This window comes from Spermophilus citellus, assembly GCF_964194105.1.
Source record: "Spermophilus citellus genome assembly, chromosome: 16".
NCBI classification, from domain to species: domain Eukaryota; kingdom Metazoa; phylum Chordata; class Mammalia; order Rodentia; family Sciuridae; genus Spermophilus; species Spermophilus citellus.
In genome coordinates, this window is record NC_138196.1 from 74,871,912 (window position 1) to 74,896,936 (window position 25,025).

Below are 25,025 nucleotides of genomic sequence, written 5' to 3' on the forward strand. Positions count from 1 at the left end.
GCCACTCTGGGTGTGCACAGTGTCCTCAGATCTGGTGTGTATAGACAGCTCTGCTGCTGACTGCTGGCCCCTGCTTACCTGGCTTGATGAAGGCACCATTCTCAGGGTCATTGGGGTCCATGTCCACTACAGCTTGTAGTGCACATGGACCCCATGTGCCCAAAGACACCCTTTATCCTGGTATAATTATGAACAGCACCCCCGCCTGACCCTCACAGGGTCTTGTTTGGGATGATAGATTATATGCTCCATCTCACCCTCACCCACCCATCCCAGAAACCCTGGCCCCCACAGACCCACAGCCCGATGGATTCCACCTCTCTAACATCTCTTACCCCACTTCACGTTCCTGCCCTCAAGCTCACCTTCTCTCCATTCTTCCACCTGCTGCCAGGTGACCTTCCAGAATTGCTAAACTGACCACCTTCACCAGTCTAACCATCACATGGTGACCCCACCCCCACCTACCTGACTTCAGTTACAATCCATGCACCACGCTGGGGCCCACCCAGCTTTCTGTCTCCTTGTGGTGTGTCCCTGCCCTCTCCCAAGCCTCATCCCTCCCCTAGCCATCCTGACCCCTGTGTGCCTGTCCCTTGCCAGGTGCTGGCTCATGGACACCCTGTGACTCTCTGTTTGCCAGCTACCTGTCTCTCCCCCCAGCATCCTGGAAACTCTGTAATGGTGTCTTTTATCCTTTGATTGACAGCGTGTCCAGGGGGCCAGGCGTGTGGTGCCAGCGTGAGTAATGCCAAGTCATTTGTGACTGCAGTGCCCTAAGCAAACACCTGCCTTTGAGGGCCACATGTATCACTCTCACCCTCTGCAAGGAAGACCTGCCCCCAGCCCAGGGATCTGCTCCGGCCACCAGGGGCTGCTCTACTGAAACCACCATGGGCATTGGAAGCCCAGTGTCCTGACAGGGTCCATTATTCTGTGGCAGCAGCAGCAGCAGCCCTCATTTTCCTGCTTGTATGGTGAGCTTGGAGTCTGCTTCAGAGAGGAGCCTGTGACTCCCCACCCTGTAGGTAGGGCTCCATATCTCCAGCCTCTAAAAATTGGTGTTTAAGAGGTGGCTGGTGTGCACCCTGTAATCCCAGCTACTTAAGAGGAGGCAGGGGGATCACATACTCAGGGCAGCCTGGGCAACTTAGTGAAACCCTGTAGCTCACTGGTAGAGCGCTTGCCTAGCGCTTGCCCAGCGGAGGACCTGGGCGCCTCCTCTGCTCCCGATTTGGTGTTGAAATTTGTATCGCCGCTAGGGGGCAGCAACACGCGCAGCTGCAGCCAGGGCGGGAGATGCACTTGCCCAGCCTGGGACACGCAGGGACACCTGCTTTCTGACGCCTGATTAGAAACTTGAAGGACAGCAGGACAGAGCGCTGTGGCTTTTGTTCCTTCCCTCTAATGCGTGCACGTTCCCCCACTTAACGGCAATTTTTTCCCTTCAAAAGGATTCCAGCTGGTTAGATTTAAGGTGAAGAATAAGCCCCAGTCAAGACACTTCTCAGGGTCCTTTCAGTTTTCATTGGCTTTAAGGAGGGGATGCATTTAAAATGTTGGCCTCTTAATGTTTGTCAGCGCTCAGGAGGAGAAAAGCTTCCACTTACTTCTTCAGCTCTCAGCTCCCAGCCACGGTGCTCAAGAAGCATGACTTTGCAGGCTCTGCTCCCAACACCCCCCCCCACCCCCCTCCTCTCTTTCCCTCCCTGGTTCTCCTTTCCAACCCCCAGCTCCACCTCTGTGCTGCCCGTCTCTGTGGTCCACTGGGCTCAGCAGCTTTCCTGCACATGCCCAGGACTCCTGGAAGTTCAAACAACAAACCCTGGGGCTTACCCAGCTGGGGGCTTGCACTGTGGGAGGGGTCCTTCTACCCTCCACTCACTTGTCCATTCTTCCCACCATCCATTCACTCATCCGTGCACTCACTCGCCCTGTAGCCCAGCATGGGACCTATGATGCTGGCAGGAGCTGTGGGTGATTCCAGGAAATGCCTCACCCGGCCTCCTGGATCTCCTAGTGTTTACAAAGTGGTTGCAGCTGTGAGGGACAATGGACAATGGCAGGACGTGAATGGGCAGGACAGAACAAAGCCAACACCCTGTTTAGCGGGCAGGAGACACTGAAGAGTCTTAGCCAGAAGCCATCAGCCAGGGGTGGGGGCCAGGCCCAGAGAGGGGCAGTCAGCAAAGGGGTCCTGGAGGAGGAGGAGGAGGAGGAGGATTCGGGATGGGAGAAGGGCCCACGGGCCAGGGCGTGGAGGCTGACCAACGCCCACTGCACCCCTCCTGCCAGGGCCTCGGGCCTTGCTTGGGGGGCACCCTCGGCCTGTCCACTGGCAGTTGAGGCCTTGGTGGCGCTGTTTTAATCACCTTGGAAACAAGGCGCTGACCAGTTTAGCCAGTCACCCACTCTTGCTTTCCTCCCTCAGGCCAGGGCCCTGCGGAAATGGCTTCCTCCTTCTCTGGAGGACTGGGGTTCCTCCCCTCTCCTGACCCATTTTTGAGGGACCCTGTTCCCAGGGTGCACCTGTGTCCTCTCTAAGGGCAGGTTTGTCCCCTGGAGCCCTTGAGGAAGCTCCAGCCCCAGGTTCCTTAGCAGCGACTGTCCTCCATCCCCCTCCCACACTGACTAGGGGAGGCTTCCCTCCAGCAAGCCCCCAGCTCTGCCAGCTCTGCTCGGCTTCAGCGGACCTTGCAGGGTCCATACTCAGGCCCGTGGGCTCTGAAGCTGGGCAGGCCTCGGTCCAGCACTGCCCCAGCCAGGCCCCTTACTTCCACCGGAACTGCTGCTTCGCACAGGCAGCACCTGGTGCTCCTGCGGCAGAACGGCCCTCTTCTGCTCTACTCTCCTGGGGCTGCCCAGAGTCACCATTTGGTTTAGGGGTGGGCGTGTGATCCAAGCAGGACAGATCCTGGGACTTTCAATGGTTGGAAAGAATCCATCTTTTCCCACTGGGATTGATAAACTGGTAAAACTTAAGCCTGAGGCTGTTGGGGCCATTTTTGTCATCGCAGGAAAGAGTCTATTTATAAGTAAAAATAGCAGAGAGAAAAGCAGAGTCAAGAGATGGATGGAAAGATCCCTGTGACATAGTTAGAGCACCTAGCTCCAACCAGACCTGAAGTTATGTCTGGAGGGTTTTTTGTTTGAAAAAGTTTTTTATTAGCAAGTTCTCCCCTTTCTTTTGACTTCAGCCGGTTTGAGTTGGCTTTTTGTCACTTGCCACTAACAATCTTGACTAAAGAAATACTTAGCTTGCTGACTTGATAAGAGAATTGAGTGAAATGACAACATGAATAACAACCAGTCTAAATAGCACTCTATGAAGGGCAGCTTTTGGTCATCGACTTTGCCTTCTCATGGTCTGTTACGTTTCTGTAAACCATAGTGCTGTGGGAGTAGGATACTATTTTTTCTGTCTGCCCACTGCTTCAACCAAACCTTCCTTCACAAAGTCTTTATTCTCCTGGGCTCTCTCTGACACAGCCCTCTGTCTTCCATAACTCTAGACCAGTTTTCTGCCCCACCTAGCCCTGGGCTGAGACAGGATGGGTTTTTTGACAGTGAAAGATTTCATTTCAGGGTGTGACAGATGCAGTATTTTCTCTGTTGTGTCCATACCTCAGGACAATCCCATCCTCAAAACCCCAAACCCAGGACTTCCCCAGCGGTCTTCAAATCCCTCCCAGGAGGGACTCCAGGAGCTAGAAAAGTCTACACTGCCATCTAGTGGACATATTGGGCAACAGCCGCTCAGGGAATGGAGCATGGGAGATTGTCCTCCTGGGATATCACTGGGAAAGCATCTAGCCTGACCTCCTGGGGCCCTGCAAGTGAAAACCCCAGGACAAGGGAATTAATGGTAGAGTCATGAGTCCTGTCCCATTGGAGAGCATATACTTGTCCCTAAGGAACTGGGTACCTGCCCTGCTTTGATGGCCCTCCACCCTGTCCCAGGAGCTAGAAGCACAGCAGCCTTCTGTTGTGTGCTCCTCTTGGTTGTCCACGGTGTGGCCTGGTTGAGGGTCTCCAGGGAGGAGGTGTGTGTGTGCATGTGTGTGCCTGCTCGCTCAGCCTTCCAGAGGAAAAGGACATTCGTCACAGTTGCCAACGGGACCCATCAGTGAAGCTTCCCGACATTAGCCACATAAGCTGTGAAACATACTAGTTCCCTGATAGTGATAAACACTTGGACAAACAAAGATGCCTCAACCATGTGACGCTGCCCTCTCCAGCTTGCTCCTTGCTGGGCTTGGCTTGGCCACTGTCAGGCCTAACCAGGGGAGTGTGGGGCCGCCAGGCTGCACCAGGAGAGAGGAAGCAACCCTTGTGCTTCCCAGCACATTGCATAGAAATGACAATCACATCCTAGCCACAATCCCTGTGTCTCATCCTGTTAGTGACCTGTGTCCTGGCCACATCATAGTCCTTGTGTCCCTGTTGACACTAGCAAAACAGCAGAGAGCAAGAGGTGAGCCCAGAGTCGAGAGAGAAAGAAATTGCTCAGAAGATGGGAGCAGCCTCCCGGGGACATGGCGTGACTGCTGGGAGCCGCAGCCCCACTTCCCACTTCCATGGCCCTTCCCCAGGCTCACCAGAGCTCCAAGCCCAGGGAAGCTTCCACAAAGGGATGGGACTGATCACTCCCCAGGGAAAGAAATAAGAAATAATCACTTGCAATTCCTAAAACACTTTGATCTTCTACTTCAGGTGACTGGGCACAAGAAGAGCCTGTCTCCTACTGTGACAACCAAGCATCAAGATGCACAGCACTGCCAAGGGTCCAGTCTGCAGGCCTCCCCACCCCACTCTGTCCCTAGGCCACCGGGCCACTATAGGGAAGGCACAGCCTCATAGCAACAGCCTTCTGGTACCAGCAGACCCAACCCTGATGGCTCTGCATGTGGCTTCAAGTCCCACAGCAGAGGGAGCTCAGGAAGAAGTCAAGACCCCCAGCCCAACTCACTCACTTCAAGGGCTCCGGGGAACTTGACGATCGGCTCCATCCAGTAGGTGATCTTATGCCTGAAGTTGTTGCAGTCAGGAATAAACATGCAGGCGACATTTCCCACCTCTGGGTAGAAAACATCAAGGCCCCTATGGAGAGAGGGAAGTGGTCACACCATATCAGGGTCCTAGGGGTCCATGAGGGTGCAGGCTAACATTATTGGAAGGTAAAGTCAAGTGGGTTTAAATCCCAAATCTGCCACTAACTAGCTGAGTGATCCCAAGAGTCACTTGGCCTCTTTGTGCCTCAGTCCCCTCACCTGTAAAAGGGGATACTAATAGAACCTGCCTCACAGGGCTGGTGGGAAAAGTTAGATAGTGTCGGCATTTACAGCAGAGTCCAGCACAGCTGAGTGGTCAGAGGAACTGACCATCCTCAGCGACTACCCCCAAGAAGAATCTGCAGTCATCTCTTGGTATCCTTTGGGGATAGATTCTAGGACCTTCCATGGACACCAAAATCCTTGGATGCACAAGCCCTTATATAAAATGGTGTGATATCTGCATATAACCTATGCACAGGACCTGTAAAATGTTAAATAGCTTACGCCCTAAAACAGCGTAATATTTGCATGTAACCTCCATACTTTGTGTCGCCTCCAGATTACTTACATCTAATACAATGTAAATGTTGTGCAAATAGTTGTTACAGTGTATTGTCTAGGGAATGATCACCAAAAAAAAAAAAAGCATCAGCACATGTTCAGTGCAGATGCGATTCTTTTCTAAATATTTTCGATCTGTGGTTGGCTGAATCCATGGATACAGAACCCATGGATACAGAGGGCCAACTGTACATCCTCAGGCAAACTTGGCCAGTGAATTTAAAATAGGACTGGGTTTATAAGGACAATATGCACTGCTCTTCAGGAATGTTCTTAGTTCAGAGCGAAAGGTTCAGCAATTCAGCCCAGCCTCTTTCATGGACAAAGACCTTCCCTTTCTCCTAAACAATCAAGAACTCCCCATGCCTAAAACTCCCACCATTTCTTAAATAACCCGTGTCTTCAGGCAAAGCATCTCCCAGACTTTCAAAACGAAATGTCTCTCAGTGGATAAAACATCCCATCACTCAGAGACCATCTATTTATTTTCTTCCTGAGAAGAAGAACCTGAATGGCTCAGAGATTCTGAGCATCTGACTTCCCAAAAGGAAGAAAATACGATGCAGAACGAAGAGCAGCAGCAGCTTAGGACAGACGTGACTGATTTGTGGCTTCTCCTGCCTGGCCTTGCGACTCACCTACACTTGAACCCAGAAATCTAAGCCAGATTTCAAATAGATATTTTTTAAAATGTTGGTACCATTTGTTTAAACTTGTCCTTCTTCCTTACCCTTGTGCTAGTTTTTGCACCAAGACCTGGATCTCCTCTTGAGGGAGGTACAGAGTAGGTAGGTGTCCCTGGTCCCCCACCTTTTCCAGCAGCCCAGTGTGGCTGAGCTGCTGCCCAGCTGGACAGTGGCACTGCTGTCCACTGTGCCTTGTTGGGGGTGATGCCTCTCACTGGGGCACCCAGAATATAATTTGGGGAACAGGTCTGGAGAAAGAGCTCCAGGGGCTGTGACTGGGAGGAGAGCGAGGCCAGCTTCCTGGTGGGGAACCCTGTCCCATTCTTCCACTGTCTGCCTCCCACCTTCCCAGTGGATCCAGAGGTGACCAGAGGTGACGGAGGGCAGAGGCAGCTGAGCCCAGCAGGTGTGGATGCAGGCTGCTTCGATGGGCCAAGGCCGTGGTTGTTCATTGTTTAGGTTGACTCTTGGCTCCTTTGCAGCAATTCCTTTTGGATGGCATGGCATCTGCAGCTTTTGGAGTCTTAGGGGATAGATTCTCCATATCTTCATTACAGCCTTTTAGGGATCATCTAGATATTTCTGCTGCAGCTCCTGATCACTGGAGCCAGCAAGATGTGAGGCAGGCGGAAGGGACCCTCCATGGACAGAGGGACCATCAACACATAGCACAGACTTGGGAAAAACTGACCCAACAGGGAAGAGGTGAGTGGGAGGTAGCCCTTCTCCCCTCTTAATTCCAGTAAAATCGCCGCACGTGTTAACATAGTTAAACAAAATCAGTAGCCAGGAGTAGGGGCGCAGGCCTGTAATCCCAACAACTCAGGAGGCTGAGGGAGGAGGATTTTGAAATTCAAGGCTAGCTTGGGCCATTTAGGAGACCCTGTCTCAAAATGAAAACTAGAAAGGGCTGGGGACGAGGCTCAGTGGTGGAGCATCCCTGAGTTGAACCCCAAGACCATAAACAAACAAACAAACAAACATGAAATCAGCAAATTGATGATGGGCCTGAGGCTAGAGAGTGTCCTGATGGGATAGGGGACATGCCATGCCCAGGGACCAAGAATTAGATTTGTGTTTCTGACCCTGCCCATCACATCTGTGGGGGTGCTGCCAGCCAGCAATGAAGAGGACATGTTGTTCCACATCGGAGGATGTGCCAAGGAGCACAGGCAGGCCTCTGTGCCATTTAGTTGCTTTATCAAAAGCTTGGGATATTGGGCTGGGGATAGCTCAGTTGGTAGAGTGTTTGCCTCACATGCACAAGGCCCTGGGTTCAATCCCCAGCACCACCAAAAAAAAAAAAAAAAAAAAAAAAAAAAAAAAGCTTGGGATAAAGACCCTGAAGGCAAATTTATTACATTTGCAGTGGTGACTGCAGTACGTGCAACCACCCTGAAGGGGCCACCGTCTCAGGTGCCCTTGCTACCTGTGGTTTACCTCAGATAAATGTTCTAATTTCCATCCTGAGATATGGGGACTCTCCTGGTCCCCTTGACAAGGCCTAGAGGCACCCAAGAGAATAGGGCCCTCCCTTTGCCATCAGCTAGGACTGCATAAGGGACCTCTAGAAAAGGGAATGGGACTTTTGGGCCACGCCCCTTCATCACGTGCATCTTGTGTGCTTATTGTAGTTGACACAGTGACGCTTCCAAGCGATGATTATTATTCTCGTCTCCCAGACTGGTAGACCCAGGCCCATAGAAAAAGAAGTAATTCACAAGGGTCGCATGGTTGGTGAGCCGAGGGGGGGACGGGAAAGGTGGTGGGCGGTCTCTAGGAGGGCCCAATGGCCCCACATCCTGCTATTTGCACCCTGTGTAGTCCCTGCCCCTGAGAGTGGGCTGGACCTAGTGGACTTATGTCTAACGAAGAAAATATGCCACAAGCGACGTGCACTCTTTTCCAAGATTATGTCGGTAGACTGGCTTCTCCTTGGGATCCCTCTCTCACAAGCTTGCTCGCTCTCTCGCTCTCTCTCTCTCTCTCTGATCCTTCCTGGAGTGGGGTGTTGGTCTTGTGAGGACGCCACATGACAGGGGATCAACGTGTACAACCAGCTGAGTGAGCTCGGGGACACAGCGTCCCACCCCACCAGTCGGTCCCTCAGATGAGACTTCGGAATCCCAGACAGCTTGAACTGCAGCCTCCTGAGAGACCCTGAGCCAGTGGCGCCCGCTGAGCCTCGGCCAGAGAAGTGGAGGCGGAGACACTTACAGCTGCTAAGTCTGGGGGGAACCATCGAGGGCACTTTTCCCTGCACCATGTGGCTTCCCGAGCTGGGGCACCGCGTGAGCTAGAGGAGCTCTCCCAGCTCTTTGTCACGGTGAGGATTGGGTCGGAGGAATGTGGCTTTCCCGCTGAACCCGTGGAAGGGGCTCAGAATTTCACCTGCCCAAAACGAGGGCCCTGGTTGGAAGGCTGGTGTCCCCTGCCACACCCACTCATCTCTTCAATCCCCCGTGTGATAGGAACAAGAGGTGGGGCCTTAGTGGGTGACCAAGTCACTCTTATGAGGAGGGATTGGTGTCCTTATAAAAGAAGTTAAAGGAAGCTGCCCTTCCTTTATGCCACTTGGGGACAGAAGAAGGCGCCATCTTGAGGAAGAGAATGGCCCTCTCCAGTCACCAAATCCGCTGGCGCCTTGGTCTTGTATTCACCAGTCTCCAACCTGTGAGCAATAAGTTTCCATACGGATTCCTCTGTCCCTGCTTCTGCAAAGCGGGGAGGGTGATTCCTCCTTTGTATGTTAACTGAGACAGTCAAGCATGTCAAGGAGCCCACGTGCTGGCACAGTGTCTGTCTGACATAGCAGGTGCCTCATGGTGTAGCAGGCAAACGGGTCATCAGGGAGCAGGGAAGATCAAAGGACCTGGGCCCACCCCCCCACCCCACCCCCAGCTGGCCACCTCCAGGGGACATGCAGATGTTACCATCTCTTTTGTGTTCCAGGTGTGGGAAACAAGGGGGCCATGATCCTAGCCTGGTCCTGCCTTGCCTGGTCAGCAGACCCCTCAGCAGATGGGGGGTTGGACCTTGTGTGCACTGGGCTCAGAAGCCTGCTGTCCCTGGGGCCACTCTGCAGGTCGCCCAAGAAACTGGAACTCGAGCTCCCATGTGAGAGGGAGGCAGCCTCATTTCTCTCCTTTCTCCTACAGAAAGTCCATGCATTGGTGTTTATGAAGGTTTTTTTAAATGTGCTAAGATGACCAAAATATGTGTGATCATACTTTTTTTTTCTTTTTTAGGATTCAACTATATCACTTTTTAAGGGTGAAGATTTATAGATGGTTCTAAACGGTGACAAAAATTCAAAGGCATCAAAGAGGAGTAGGAAATCACAGTGCTCTCTCCCCCTCCCCATTCCTGGGGTGGCTCAGTGTCGGTGCCTTCCTCGACCACTAGACCCCACAGGGCATGGCATCAAAATGGCCCCCCGGGAGCCCTCAGGGGGACCCAGGAGTGTGGGGAAATAGACATTCACTTTTCTCATCACAGATCCAGTAAGGAGGGCTGAGCTGCAGCTCCCGGTGAGACCCAGAGTGGGAGAATCCATGTCCTGGGAAGGGCTGAAGCTCCATCTGGGGTCCCACGCCCCAAAGCAGGGCCCCTGGCCAAACACACCTGTGGCCCGTTACAGAAAACATCTCTCACTGGGGGCCGATCACGTGCCTTCTTCCTGATGCCATTTTCTCTCAACATGCCCACTTGGCCGGGAGTGGCTGCCTGGGAGGGACCCTCTGGGCTGCAAGGAGGGGGCCTTTCTCTGAGGCACTGTCCCCTGCTGCTGCTCTGTGGTCCTCCCCTGAGGCTCCCGTATTCCCTGTGCCTCTTCTCCTGGGATAAGGCCCAGACACCCCACGGGACCCACAAAACCCTTCTGATTGGGGGGGGGGGTGAGGCCAGCTGCCAAGGCCCCTGAGGGAACAGCTGCACTTCCAGTCCTCTGGAAGGGAGGTCAGAGCCTGGGCTCAGTGCTGCCCTGTCCTGGTGGCCCGGCCCCGCCGCCCGCCGCTTACTTGCACAGCCCGGTGTCCTCGTAGGGCAGGTTCTCGTACACACATGGGTCGTTTTCTTCCTCCTCCTCTCCAGCGACCACCATCACGAGACCCAGCAACAGGGCTGCTGTGGCCAGCTTCATTGTCCAACGTGGAGCACCTGGAACATAAAGAGCCACTAGAGCAGCAGGACCCTCTGCAGGGGCTCTGTTCCCACGGCCCAGCCCCCACCCCAGGGCCACCTGCAGGGCAGAGCTCTGGGAACAGCCCCACCCACACTGGCTGGGCCCCAGCTGCTAATCCTCCACCCGGATGGATGGATGGATGGACGTGGGCACCTTGGGAGGACCTGGCCCTGCCCCAAGCTGGGCTGTTTGCAGTCCTGACCGAGGTTCCGCCCCTGGCAGGGCTGGCTTTGTTGTCACTCTTGTCCTGGCTACCAGGCCAGAGAGCCCACTGTGAGGAGTGCTTACAGAGTCCCCAGGTTCGGCTCTGGCCTGGGCCCTGGGGGCTGGGACTGTGGCTTGGCTGGGCTGCGTCCCCACAGACCACGCTGCTTTGCCTGCCCCTCTGTTCCTCCACCACCTGAAGAGCCTCTGGGCCATCTGAAGGTGGATACGGTTGGACAGGGTGACCCTGTGTAGGAGGGGCTGCTGCACGGGGAGGGGGAGGGCTTCTCACCCCAGGCCAGCTCAGAAAGGCCAGCTGGGGACAGAGGGTGCCTGTGTCTGGCTGCACTTGCAGCTGTGCTGAGCTCAGCACTCTCCCAAAATAATAGTCTCTAGAGGAGGCTGGGCTCAGGCAGCACCTCCCCAGCACCGTGTGGGGAGAAGGGGCTCCCGGGCAACCCTGCCTCCTCTCAGGAACAGGCCGCAGCAGGGCTGGGTGGGGCTGGGGTGGGGAGCCTGTGGGGCCAGAGCACAGTTCTCCCCAGCAGCCCTTCCCATGGCAGGATGGTGCTCCGCCAGCCCGGCTGGGAGCTACCACTCATCCCTTTCAGAAGCAAGTGAAAGAAATGGCCCCATCATCCGGGGCTTTGGTAAGAACGTGAGATCATCGCTCGAGGGCATGCCCCTGTCTAGAGGGACTGCTTCCTGCCTCCTGGTTCAGTTCCTGCTTCCAGGATCCCAACCTCCAGCGAAGAGCCCGCCTTTGGGGCTGCAGAGTAAATGCGGTCCTCCATCCCCAGGCTCCTACAGCTGCAGGGAACTGACTCCCCCAGTAGAAAGGGTCCAACAGAAGCCCCTTCATCAAGTCCAGGTGTGTCACAGACCCAGCCAGTCAGCCACTCGTTCACCTGGTCACCTGCTGAGCTGGAGGGTGTGTGCTGAGTGACATCCCCATCCTCCTGCAGCTCACAGGATGGTCAGAACCAGAGGACAATGCAAGAAGAATGGTCACCAAGGCCAAGAGACCCTTGTCTTCAAAGTGGCAGCCACTACAGAAGCTAGAACTCTCCTGGGTGCCAATAGCTCTTAGCCCGGGCAGAATGTCTGCCTGGAGATGGGGGAGCATCCCCAGCCAAGGTCGCTCCTGTCAAGCCCACTTATGACAGCGATTCCTCCTCACTCTGTGTGCCAGACACTTTAATTATTCAATCTTCATGCTAACCCTATAAAGTAGGTATGATACATAGCCACCCTATTTTATAAGGCAGGAGACCGAGGCACAGAGAGGTTAGTTTACCTGACTTTGATTGCACAGACTATAGGTGGCAGACCTGGGATTTGAACCTAGGCAATCTGACTCCAGAGTTCATGCTCTTAACTGCTCTGCTCCACTGTCCCCTGCTACTGCTTCAAGGACCTCCCACTTACACCCTAAGTTTCCTGCTTTCCTTTCTCATGGGATAAGGCTCAGAATCCTCCAAGTGGCCCACAATGCCCTGCACAGTCTGGCTCTTCCTGCCTCTCTAGGCGTCTCCACCTTCCCCCTCTGGCAGGTTAACTCCAGCTGGTCCTTGGAGCTCCTTCTTGTGCCAGGGCCTTTGTAGGCACCATCCCCCACAGCCCATCCCCTCTGGGGTCATTTCCTCAGTGAAACTTGCTCTGACCCCCAGGCTCGATGACATTCCTGTGAGACACAACCAGAGCTCCCTCTCCTTACCTTATCCTTCCTACGTTTCCAATGAAGCGATGAAGTTCTCGGTACTTATTTGCTTAGTGGTAGCCCCACCCCCACGCAGACCTCAGCCGAGCAGCCTCTGGGGGCAGTGCCAAGTCTGTCTAGCATTCCATGCTCCACGCCTCGAGTGTACAGATGCTAAGCAAAACACGTGTCTCAGCGCATGACCAGCTTGCTATTTCTGTTTCTGATAGTCCTTATTTTCACTTAACAGCTCACAGCTCTCCAGCAACATCGGTGGGAAGCTAGTCACTCAGCCTGGCCCCCGGCCCTGGATCCCTTTGCTTATTTATCTAACCTTCTCTGGTTTGTTTTCCTACAGAGAATCTGACAGGAGGCGGTGGTTCTCGGCTTTTTCAAACCCGATCTTTCCCTGGGGGATTCACAGGACGGGGCTTCATACTTGAAGTGCAAGATCTGGGGGCCAGGTTCAAGCCTGGGGAGTCCAGCTCCCTGTCCCCAGCAGCAGAGGAGACTCCTGCCTCGCTCCTGGAATCTCCCAGGGCTGGCTCCCTGAGTGCCCCACCCCCCTCTTCAGTCACCTGGACTGGGGCCGCCTCCAGGCACCATCTCTGGGCCAGGTGGACTTCCTGAGCTGCCGTGGTCCCTCCCACCACTGGGACCTGTTGGATTATGCTCTGGAACCCCACCTCATCCCTCCTGTCCTGCTGAGCCTGACCCCTCCCACCCCGGCCCAGCTCACCTCCTCTCCCGGCCCAGACTCACTTTCCCTCTTTCCTCCCTAACCTTTCCTCCACTGTGCCCTGTGGGCTCCCTGAGCTGCAGGAAACCGACTGGCTGCGGAGCAGAGAGCAGCGCTCAGAGAGGAGAACTCCGAACTTTATTTATAAACACTGGCGGACCCAGAGGAAAACGAAATTCCAAATCCTGAGCTCCATCCAGTTTCTCAGACGTTTACAGGCTATTTGGTGTCATAAATTTTCTAGTCTGCCTGATATAAGGTTGTGCTCGGGGTTTCTCTGGACAGAAGCATGTTTACAGAAGAAGAGTGTGATAAGAGGAAGAACTGGCTCCTCTGAGGAGGCCTGAGCTTCCACAGGTGCATTTACGTTTCGAAGGGGAGAGTAGGACTCCCAGGGGAAATTATCTACAGACCCATGGTCAGTCGGGCTTCCTGGAGAAAGGCTGTGAGAGGGGAGAACTGACCCCTTCCCCGGGCTTTGGTTTCTTACCATAACATTTTTGTAATTTCACTTCACAACCAGGTCTGGTTTTGCCATCATACCTGAACTGTAGTGAACTAGTTCCCCTTTATTATTTTTTCTTTCATTTGTTGGGGGGAGTGGGGGGTTACTGGGAATTGAACTCAGGGGCACTCCACCACTGAGCCACATCCCCAGCCCTATTTTGTATTTTATTAGAGACAGGATCTCACTGAGTTTCTTAGCACGTTGCTAAATTCTGAAACTGGCTTTGAACTTGCGATCCTCCTGCCTCAGCCGCCTGAGTCACTGGGATTACAGGCTTGCGCCACTGTGCGGGGCCTTTCTTTCATTCTTAATAAAACTATTAATCAGGATAAAAATCACACCCATAAAAGTCTCTCTGAACATGTCCAATTCAGAGGGCTTTAGTGTATTAACAGAATTGGGGGGCTGGGGATGTGGCTCAAGTGGTAGCGCGCTCGCCTGGCATGCGTGCGGCCCGGGTTCGATCCTCAGCACCACATACCAACAAAGATGTTGTGTCCGCCGAGAACTAAAAAATAAATATTAAAAATTCTCTCTCTCTCTCTCTCCTCTCTCACTCTCTCTTTAAAAAAAAAAAAAAAAAAAAAAGAATTGGGCAGCCGTCCCCACTAACTACAGAACATTTCCATCACCCCAAAGAAGTCCTGTAGTCATTAGCAGTTACTGTCCCCGCAGCCCCCCCACCTGATCCATCTCCTGCCTCTGTGAGTTGGCCTCATCCAACACCACCCTCCCCTCCCCTCTGATGTCCTTCCCTTTGGACGCTCTTTTTGGACACAGTCATCACTATGAACTGACTCAGCTCTGAAATCCCAGCATCCGTGCCCTCTGATGGCAACCCCCTCTCACTCCTGCTCTCCGGCTACTCCCACCTTCGCTCTGGTCCTTGAACACTTCCTTTCTTTCCTGGCTCATTCTGACTACCTCCCATCTGGTGCCTGAGTCCTGGGACACTTTGTTTTATAGGCCAACAGCTTCAGGTCCTTCCCCTAGTCCTAGCATTGCAGCCACAGGGTACAACGCCAGCTTGGGACCTGTCCAGGGGTCTGCCTGCTCCTGCTCCTCTTGATATCCTGTGCCTTCTACAGCCAGGGTAAGGGGGTGAGGTAAGCGAGGGTGAAGGGAAGACTCCCTAGATATGATCCTGCTGCCATGAAATGTCCAAAATGGGCAAATATGTAGGGTTAGAAAACAGACCAGTAGCTGCTAAAGCTTTGGGTGGGGGCAGGAGATGATGAGAGGTTTGGGGATGATGGCTAAAAGGTATGGGGTTTTCTTTGGAGGCAATGGACATGTTCTAAAATTGTGTGATTAGTTGCACATAATCTGAAAACAACTGACGTGTACACTTTTGCACTGGTGAAATAAGCCAGGCATAGTGGTACATGCCTGTGATCCACCTGTCTGGGAGGCCGAAGCAGGATGAGGGCAAATTCGAGGCCAGCCTCAGTGATCTAGAAAGACTCTGTCTCAAAATAAAATTGAAAAAGGCCAGAGAGCTTCCATGTCCACCAATCCCTAGGCTCAGACGGAGACCAGAGAACTGAGGAAGGCCCCTACAGAGCTGCCAGCCATCATGGGGAGAAGGGGCCATGTCTCCCCTCGAATGCCCAGTTTCCAATAACAACAAAATCACCAACAAGATATATATATATATATATATATATATATATATATATATATATATATATAAATTTAAAAACTAAAAACAGAGAGAAAACCAAATGGCAAAACACTAGGTTCAAAGAGATAAAATTAATTTTAATTGATGGAAATCATCCCCTAGGTAGGCCCAGATATCAGACTTGGTACACTAAGAGTTCTAAAACGACAGTATGCTCAAAAACCTAAAGGAAAACACAGAAAATGAAATGAAATCCAGGAAATGCCACATAACAATATTAGAATGTCAACAAAGAGATAGAAATCACAAACAGGAACCAAGGGGAAATTCTAGAGCTAAAAAATACAATAATGGACGTGATAGATTCAGCTAAAGGATTTGAAAGCCAATTTCAGCAGGTAGAAGAAAGAATTGGTGACAACATTTTAAATCATCAATTCTGAGGACCAAAAGGAAAAAAAAAAAAAGAATGAAGAACAGTGAAGAGAGCCTCAGGATTTCTGGGGTCCCATCAAGCAGACCAACATTTGCAGACGTTAAGACAAAGGAGGAGAAAAAATAGAGAGATTATTTGAAGACAAGTGGCCACAACTTCCCAAACTTGAAGACATGAATCTAAAAATCCAAGGAGTTCAGAAGATCCCGAGTAGGATCAGCTCAAGGAGACCTACTCTGAGATACATAAGCAAACTGCTGAAAAATTACCAGCCAATTGCTCAGCAGAAATCTTGGAGGCCAGCAGGAATTGGTATTTAAAGTGCTAAAAGAACAAAAGAACAAAGTATGGACTAAGAATTCTACTCCCAACAAGGCTAGCCTCCAAAAATTAGGAAGAAATTAAATTCTCAGGTAAACAAGAGCTGAGGGAAGGGGCCGAGGGTGTAGCTCAGTGGTGAAGCCCCTGCTTAGTGCAGATGAGGCCCTGGGTTGGATCCCCAGAACTGAAGAAGAAAGAAAAGAGGGAATTCATCACCACGAGAGCTGCTCTGTAAGGAATGCCAACAGAAGTCCTTCAGATAGTAACTTGAAATTAGTTGAAGATAAAAAGTCCTTCATTGGGGTCGACCCATAGGCAGACATAAAAGCGAGTTATTATAATTTTGGTTTGTAACTCCACTTCTTAAGGACTTAAAGACAATGAATTAAAATGATCATAAATCAATGTCACTGGGTATACAATATAGAAAGAGGTAAACTGTGACATCATATCATAAAATGGAGAGGAACATAGAGCTTTACAGGAATAGAGCCTTCATGTGTGATTGAAATTAAGTTGGTATTAACTCAAACTGAATTCTTATGGGTTTAGAATGTTATGTGCAATCTACATGGTGACCACGAAGTGTATTTATACAGCAGACACAAAAGGAAATGAGTGCCTAGCACAGGGAAAAATAAAAAAGAAAAACCAACTAAACATGAAGATCTTCATTCATGAAAAGAAAGACAAAAGAAAGAAAGAACTGATTGCCTGTAAGTAATTACTTAATTTCCCCAAAGCCATAGGGAAAAGAAAGTTAGTTGGCAGATTGGATTAAAAAACGTGGTCCAACTATATGCTGTTTACAATAGATTTACTTTAGATCTAAGGGGCCCCTCCCCAGAGCTGAGCAGATGTTGGCAACATGCTCTTGAACCTCTAAAATGGTGAGTGAAACAAACCTAATTTCTTTATAAATTATCAAGCCACAGGAGTTCTGTTTTAGCAACAGAAAACAGACTAATACGGAAATAACACTTACAAACACCAAGTACCAGAATCCAATATATATGAAGCAAACATGGACAGAATTGAATAAATAGTAAACTGACAATAATAGTTGATAATTTCAATACTCCAGTTTTAATAATATATAAACTAAATGGAAGAGCAATAAAGAAACAGAGGGCATGAACAACATTACAAATCAAAAGGATATATAAAACACACACCAAATAGTCCATAAAGCAGAATACATATGTTCGTAAAGTACACATATAGAATATTCTCCAAAATAGACCATATGTTAAGCCACAAAATGAGTGAGTTTTTTTGTTTGTTTGTTTGTGTTTGGTTTCTGCAGTGATGGGGAAAGAACCCAGGGACATTCTACCATTGAGCTACATTCCTGATCCTTTTTATTTTGAAATTCAAAGACCTCTCACAAAGGGCGAGAGGTATTGCTCAAGGGTGGACTCTTGCCTAACCTGTCCTGGGTTCTTTCCCTAGCACTATAAACAATAGGAAAAGTCCTGGACCTTAATCCTCCTTTAAATATTTAGTACACTTACCAGCAAAACTACGATTAACACCAGTCTTTCTCTGACCCTTCCAAAAAATTAAAGTTGAGAGAATTCTTCCTAACTCATACAATGAGGCCAGGATTACCCTGATACCAGAGTCAAACAAAGACACCACAAAAAAAGAAAACTATGGACCAATATCCCTTATGAACATTGATGCAAAAATCATCAACATGCTAGTGCAAAGAACTTAAATGCACATGACAGAAGAGACATCATAACCAAGGAAGATTCCTTCTGGAATGCAAGATGTCCAACAGATAAAAACTGACACATGTGAGACACCACATAAGCAGAAGGAAGGAAAACTCTGCATGGTCTTCTCGATTGATGCAGAAAAAGCATTTGACAAAATTCAACATACTTTCATGATAAAAACTCTCAATGAACTAAGAAAAGAAGGAAATGTTCATAATATGTTAAAGACTGTGTATGAGCCAAGTGTAGTGATGCATGCTTGCAATCCCAGCAGCTTGGGAGGCTGAGGAAGGAGGATCCCAAGTTCAAGGCCAGCCTTAGCAACTTAGAGAGATCTTGTCTCAAAATAAAAATAAAAATAAAATAAAAATGGCTAGGTATGTGACTCAGGTTAAGTGCCTCTGTGCTCAAACCCTGGTACAAAGAGAGAGAGAGAGAGAGAGAGAGAGAGAGAGAGAGAGAGAGAGAGAGAGACACCATGTATGAAAACCTCATATCTCCATTAATGATGGAGATAAAAGGCAAAAGTATAAAAGTTTTTCCCTAAGATTAAGAACAACACAAGGGTATGTGCATTTGTCACTTCTGTTCAATATATTCTGGAAGCTCTAGCAATTATGCAAAATAAAGGAATAAAAAGCATACAAATTAGAAAGGAGGAAGAACCATGATTTCTATTTGCTGATGACATGATTTCATACACAGAAAACCCTAATAATTCAAAGAAAATAAAAACTGTGAGAGCTAATAAGCAAATTCAGCAAAGTTGCAGGATATGGAATCAACAAATATCAAATGCATTTCTGTCCTCTTAACAACAAAGAATTCAAATAAGAGATTAGGAAAACAACTCTTCAATGGCATCAAAAAGAACAAGTAGGAATAAATTTAATTAGGAGGCAAAAAGACTTGTACACTGAAAACTACAAAATCTTGCTAAAAGATGTGAAGGAGCTACACAGAAAGAAATCCAAATTGGAAGACTTAATGTTGTTAAGATGACAATATCTATACATTAAGGCAAGTCCTATAAAATCCCAATGATGTGGTTAATTGCATATCCTAAAATTCATATGCAAGCTCAAGAGACTCCAATTAGCCAAACAAACTTGAAAAAAAGCACATAGTTGGAAAACTAAAACTTCTTGATGACAAGACTTAAAAAGCTACAATATTAAAACAATGAGGTGGCCACGCACTGGGGTATTCAGCTATAATCCCAGCTATTCAGGAGGCTGAGGCAGGAGGATCACAAGTTAAAGGCCAGTTTGGGCAACTTAGTAAGACCCTGTCTCAAAGTAAAAGGGGCTGGAGATGTAGTTCAGTGGTAGAGTACTTGCCTAACATGTGTGAGGTCCTGGGTTCAATCCCTAGAATCACAAAACAAACAAACAGAATGATGTGATGCTGTTGTAAAGATGCATAAATAGCTCACTGGAATAGAATAGAGAGCCCAGAAATAAACTCTTATCTGTATAACCATCAAATGATGAGTGGGAAAAGGACAGTCACATCAACAAATGGTGCTGAGACACCTGGGTAGACACATGTCACAACCAGTGTGGCCAAACTAGCAGGTCCTGGTGAGGGGCAAAGAGGGATAAGAAAAATAAAGACTCACACACGTATAGATACTTTTGAAGATTCAGCTCGGGTCAGGTAGAGTGCTGCTATCTGATGGAGAAGCACATCTAAAGAATTATGCCAGCGATCTTTATTTATGTGTCTCATTATCAAGTTAAAGACTATGCAAGCATTATACATTATTCTTTGTATTCAGGAAAGTTACAAGGTTAGCAACATTATGCAGCTTTCTCATAGTGGCATTCTACAGTTGCAATATGCAATGTCAGGAGCTTTGTGTAGCTTTCAAGAAAGTCCATTGTTCAGGAGCAGCAGAGCGGGTGAAACATTGTGGTTGTCTAGCAAGAAAGTTCCTCTGTTCCCAGGAGCTATGTGCCTGAGATCAAGGTCAAAGCTGATAAGATTCTAGCACAGACCCTCTCATGCAGGGAATTGCCAGAGCAGCTAGCTATCCTACACCTTTGCACAGAAACTTTCCCAGGCACCAAGTGTGCCATAGCCATGAGGTCATCAGAGACCCCAGTCTCAGATACTGCTCTCCCATTCTCTGTCCCTGCTCTCTACAGACACACGCAGAAAAATGAAGTTGGACTCTCCATGTATTGTATATAAAAACTGATGCAAAATGGATCAAAGATCTAAATGCTAAGACCATAAAAATCTCAGGAGAAAACAGAGGGGGAAAGATTCACGGCACTGGATTTGGCAGTGGTTTCTATGGTTTTTATATGACATCAAAAGTACAGGCAATTCAAGTAAAAATAGGCAAACAGACTTCATTAAAACCTAACCTTACCCTCCTTTCAGGGTCAGATTCAGTCTCTGTTCTCCCCACGTGTCCAAGGTTGGAGGAAAGAGGGGTTCTTCTTCCTGTTTCATGGAAGAGGAAACGAGGACCCCATAAAGGAAAAAATCCTTGCTAACTCTGTCAGAAGCAAGGCCTGGCTGAAGTCTGTACTGCTCAATCCAGCCACAACTCCAGCAGTAGAAATGTACCCAAGTGCACTTTCTGGGCAGAGTTCGAGAAAACATTTGATGCTCAGAGATGAGCACTTAGAAATGCCCCTAATAAAATCCTCCAATCATGCAGAGTGAGGAAATAGGAAATATCACTCTTAACACTAGGTCAAGCTCTCGTGTCTCTCTCTCTCTCTCTCTCTCTCTCTCTCTCTCTCTCTCTCTCTCTCTCTCTCTCTCTCTCTCTCTCTCTCTCGGTTTATAGAAAACCCCTGCTTCACATCAACAGGAAGAGCCTGCGTCACTTACCCAGAGCAGAGCGGGAGCCCTTGGATGGCGGCTGTGGGAAGGTAAGAAGGCTTGTGGGCTGGAGAAGGTGGGAAGGAAGTTCCCTCCAGGATGCCCACAGCGTGGCCCTTCAAGCAGGCAAGGTCTGCTGAGAGTCTGACAAGTTCCTGGAGCACAGGAGAGGCGACAGCTGTTGGCTGTTGGGGAGGCAGTTAGAGAAAGTTCCAGGGAAGTTCCACAGAGGGGTTAATACGGAGGGTGGAAGAGAATAGGGAAAGGACAGGAGAGCTTTCCAGCCTCCTTCCTTCCAAGGATTCTGGGTGGAAATGGCAGACACAGTTCTCTTCCTGTTCCTCCTGCTCTTGAGGCTCACGGTGGGCAGGCACAGGGACACTGGAGATGTGCCACAGGAAAGCTGTAGACAGATGCCCAGGGAAAGACATCCAGCATCTGAGCACAAAAGGCAGATGGTCACAGACAGCAGAGAGGTGAGGAGGGACCGGCAACCTTCCTCAGAGGTCCCAACCGGGGGACGGAGTGGGGCCATCCCAAGTGGCCAACAAGTATGCAGAGTTCAGGCACAGAAGAGCGTGTGTTGAGTGTGTTTTTTATTTTCTGATTTTGATGAGGCTTGGCATCTAGGAGGCCTTCCTGGCCTGAGACAGATTGTCCCTCCTAGGGCCAGCTGATTCCTGGAGGTAGTGACAACTTCCTAATAAAGATGCTTGTCATAGGCAAAGCAACCGAGTCACACCCAACCACCTCCTTGATCAATTCTAACAGCCAAGCCAATTTCCCTCTACCCTAGACTCCTGGGGTCGGGCTCCAGACTTCTGTGCTCCAGAGCCCACCAGCATTATCCAAGGACTAACAGTGCTAAGCCTGCTCAGCTGCCCAACCTGCCTGTCCCTTCTTCCCCTCAGAAATTACAAAAAGGGCCCCAGAGCTCTGGCCATGCGTCCCCTCAGACTGACCCAGGCACTCCCCTGTGGCCCTGCGTGATGGGGTGTGGCCCGTCCTTTCTCTTTAAAGGAAGGCATTGGCCTCTCCATGTCCTCACTCATCACTGCTGTTAGTTAAATCCCATGGAGACAATTGAGACCAACCGTGTGATTTTCCTACAGGGTGAGGAGCAGGGAAAGCTTTGAGATGGGCACAGGAGGAAGGTGTCCCTATGCAAGGCACCGAGGCTGAAAGGACACTAGGCTGCTGAACCAGGAGCACGACCTGCTACTGTGGAACATGCTGAGCCCAGTGCTGGTCACATCATAAATTTGATTCTATCTTCTTCCCTCTGAACCAGGAAGACTCCCTACATCTGATGAGAACAGAAAGAGACACGTTCCATGGGAATTGCGAGATGGGGCCGGGGTGTAGCTCCGTGCGCAAGCACCTGCTCAGCATAGTAGAGGCCCTGGTCCCTTTCCCAGCTTGCAAAACAAGATGACGCCCCTGAAGGATGGTAGCTCATGAGGTGCCAGTGGGGAACAGCTTAGTAAGAGTGTCTCTTCCAGACAATCCCTGCCATCTGGGGTCCCCAGGGTGTTGACCTGCAGAGGAGCCTTGAGCTGGGCTCAGCTAGCCAGTGCCAGCCTCGTCACTGGGCTGTGCTAATCTCATGGCTTTCCTGAAGTACCTCAGGAGGAAGCTGCAGGGCAAACAGGTCACAACAGGCTGCAGGAGCTCAGCCGCCCATAGGTGTCCTGACCCTCTGCAGAAAGGAGAAGCCAGGAAACAGTCTTTCCAGCTCTGCTCTCTGGCCCCAGGAGTTCTGCTCCACTTGACGCTTTGTGCCACTGCAGCTGTCCCAATGACAGTGGAAATACTCCCTGAGCACTCACTGTGTGCCAGGCAGTGTGTGAGCCTGTATACCCCCCACTTCATCTCATCCTCCCTGCAGCCCTGTGACCTTGGCTTTCTTGTCCCACTTTATGGTAGAAGTGTGGTCTGCTTGAAAACTCCCCAAAGCCACACAGCTAGTAAACCAAAGGCCCAGGCCTGTCTGCATGCAGAGCCTTAGTTCTGCACTAGGCCATCCTGGGCCGCTTGAACTGCAGCCTCATTCCACAGGCCTCTCGCCCCCCTTCATTACAACGAGCTCCATCTCTCTGAGTCTCAGCTCACTCAAACTGCAGTGGTCACAGGACATTTGGATTCACCCTCTTGGACACTCTCCTATGTCCCCATTTACTCATTCACACATTCAATAGTTATTCTCTGGGTCTCCTCTGGGCCAGATGCCACCATCTCTGAGGCTGCATGACTCCTTGCCACTATATCAGTGTGCAATTAGGGGGAAAAAAAAGGTGGTCTCAACCGGGTCTGGGGGACATGGGTGGGGCAGTTGCCAATTCCATTTAAATGTCCCCCAGGCCCGGCCATGTACAGATCAGTGTCTAGACTTTGGGGACTCTCACCATGTTACACACAGCACATGTTTGCCTCCACGGTTTAATCTGAAAGGCTTTTGCTTAACCAACAGAAAAATAAGAGAGACTGTGATAAGAATTATAATCAAGGAATAAACTAAATAGTAGGAAAGCTCGTGAGACCTGAGTTAGTGAAGGTTTCACAATGGAGGGGCGATTGCTGTGAGTCTCAGGGGCTGTGCACTCCGTCCTTGTCCTTTGCTCTTGGAGGGGGGCTAGTCATTGAATCTGTCAGGGCCTGCCTGAGCCCCAAGCCCTCACATCTGGTCACGCACGGCTGCAGCCTCACAGCACTCCTCACGCAGCCCCCGGTTCAGTGCTCATGCCTGGGGCCTCCAAGGCACCTCTCCAGGGAGTCCTTGTACCAGTCCCCTTGGAGCAGCACTGCTGTGACACTGCATGGTGGAGGAGTAAAGGTGCCAGTCATTAAGACTGAAACCACACAGCAAGTGCAGGCTGGGGGCCTGAGAGGCCTGGCCGTGTGTCAGAGATTCACAGACACCAGCCAAGGAACAAAGGTCCGGCCTTGGATGGAGCTGGGTTCTTGCTCTTCCCTGGGAAAGTCATTTGAGACCTCACAGGAAAAATGAGGGTGGGCTTCCTGGGCCTCCTCACCTTCCTCTTAGGCCTGGCCTCATACAGCATGCTTACCTGGAGAGGGGACCGCATTAGGAAGGTGCCTGCTAAGGTCAGGGTGGATCTTTCTGGAACTCAGTTGGACCATCTTCCTTTTACGTGCAGGGTCCACCTGTGTTATTATTTCCCAAAGCAGCCCAACGGGTGCAGGTGAAAGGCTGGGGAGCCTCCTCATCCTCTGCAGCTCCAGAGAGGAGATGAATGGAGCTACCCAGAGGCATGAAGCCAGCAACCATTGACAGGAAGACCAGTCCCCTGCTGGACTCCTGGGGGACCGGGAGCAAAGTGTCCAGACACCGGCCCTACCATGCCCTGCCAGGACCTTGCAGAAGAGATTGTCCTCTTGGGCAAAGACGTTGTTTTTTCAACCCCTGTTCTGTGAAAGTGTTTTAAGAATCATTGGGGTGCAGCGTGTGGGGAGGAAAGGCTGACTAGCTGGAGCATTGATCTGTTTTCTGTTAGGGTTCTATTTTGGATATTAGAAAAAGAATAATTTTGCTAGTAAATATTTAAGAACTGTTTAGGGGAACCACTATTCACTTTCCTCTATCAATGTTCTTTACCGTGTTGCCTCTTTTTATTCTCACAAATACTTCGTGAGGTATAGCCGATTATCCCCACTTTTCAGCTAAGGACACAGAGTCTGAGAACCTTGCCTGAGGTCCACAGCTAGTCCATGGCGGCTGGATTGGAAACTCACCCTGCTGACTCCAGGGACCTGATAAGTTCTTATTGGCCCCCCATCTTCCAACCCTGGTGCACTGGGGATTAAGTTTCCAACACGGGAACTTGGGGGAACACACTCAAATTGTTTACCATACTCCAATTGTTTAACTTTCCACCTGCAGAGCGACTGTCTTCTCAAGTAGACTGTTTCTCCTTGGCAGCTGCTCTGTGAATTGGTGAGGTCCCTGGGAGAGCCTCCTTCTGACCAGCTTTGGGCTGCCCAAGCAGAGGCCCCTAGATAATGAGGCAGTCTCCCTCTGGTCACCAGATTGCACACCAGATTAACAGATGATGCTACTGCTTCCTGCAACTTGCGATAAACAACTGACTTTTTGACCAACGCACACCTAATGAAAATATTATATTTTTTGGTATCATCTAATTTCATGACTCATAATATAGCCTCTCCTAACCTATCATGATATATCATATCTCTTTGGGTAGGGCCCATGAGTGGTTCCGTTTCTCCTTTTGAAATTAGAAAATCAATTTTAACCAGACCAAAGAGGCTTTTTCTTCTTTACTTTCCTATTGCATTTTGGCACCAAAAACAGCTCAGTGTAGACATGGTAGATATTTGCTGAGTGGATGGATGAATGTGGGTTGCTCCTGGACAGTGCCCACCTTTCTCTGCTCAGTCAGGACCCTTCAGGCCAGATGTGCAGT

The 25,025-nt window shown here is 50.1% G+C and overlaps 1 protein-coding gene across 5 annotated transcripts in view; it reads right to left on the minus strand.

The window, feature by feature from the left end:
• PEBP4 (phosphatidylethanolamine binding protein 4) overlaps positions 1-20,613 on the minus strand; it is a 190,713-nt gene extending 170,100 nt beyond the window's left edge. Inside the window, exons 1-3 of one of the 5 annotated variants that reach the window (XM_081269476.1) lie at positions 20,590-20,613; positions 10,321-10,459; positions 4,974-5,100 (exon numbers count right to left, since the gene is read on the minus strand). In XM_081269476.1, coding sequence (XP_081125602.1) covers positions 4,974-5,100; positions 10,321-10,442 — 249 coding nt within the window. In that variant the 5' untranslated portion in view covers positions 10,443-10,459; positions 20,590-20,613. The other 4 variants (XM_081269475.1, XM_081269473.1, XM_081269474.1 and 1 more) reach the window with 4 other exon arrangements.
• Positions 20,614-25,025: the final 4,412 nt, after the last annotated feature.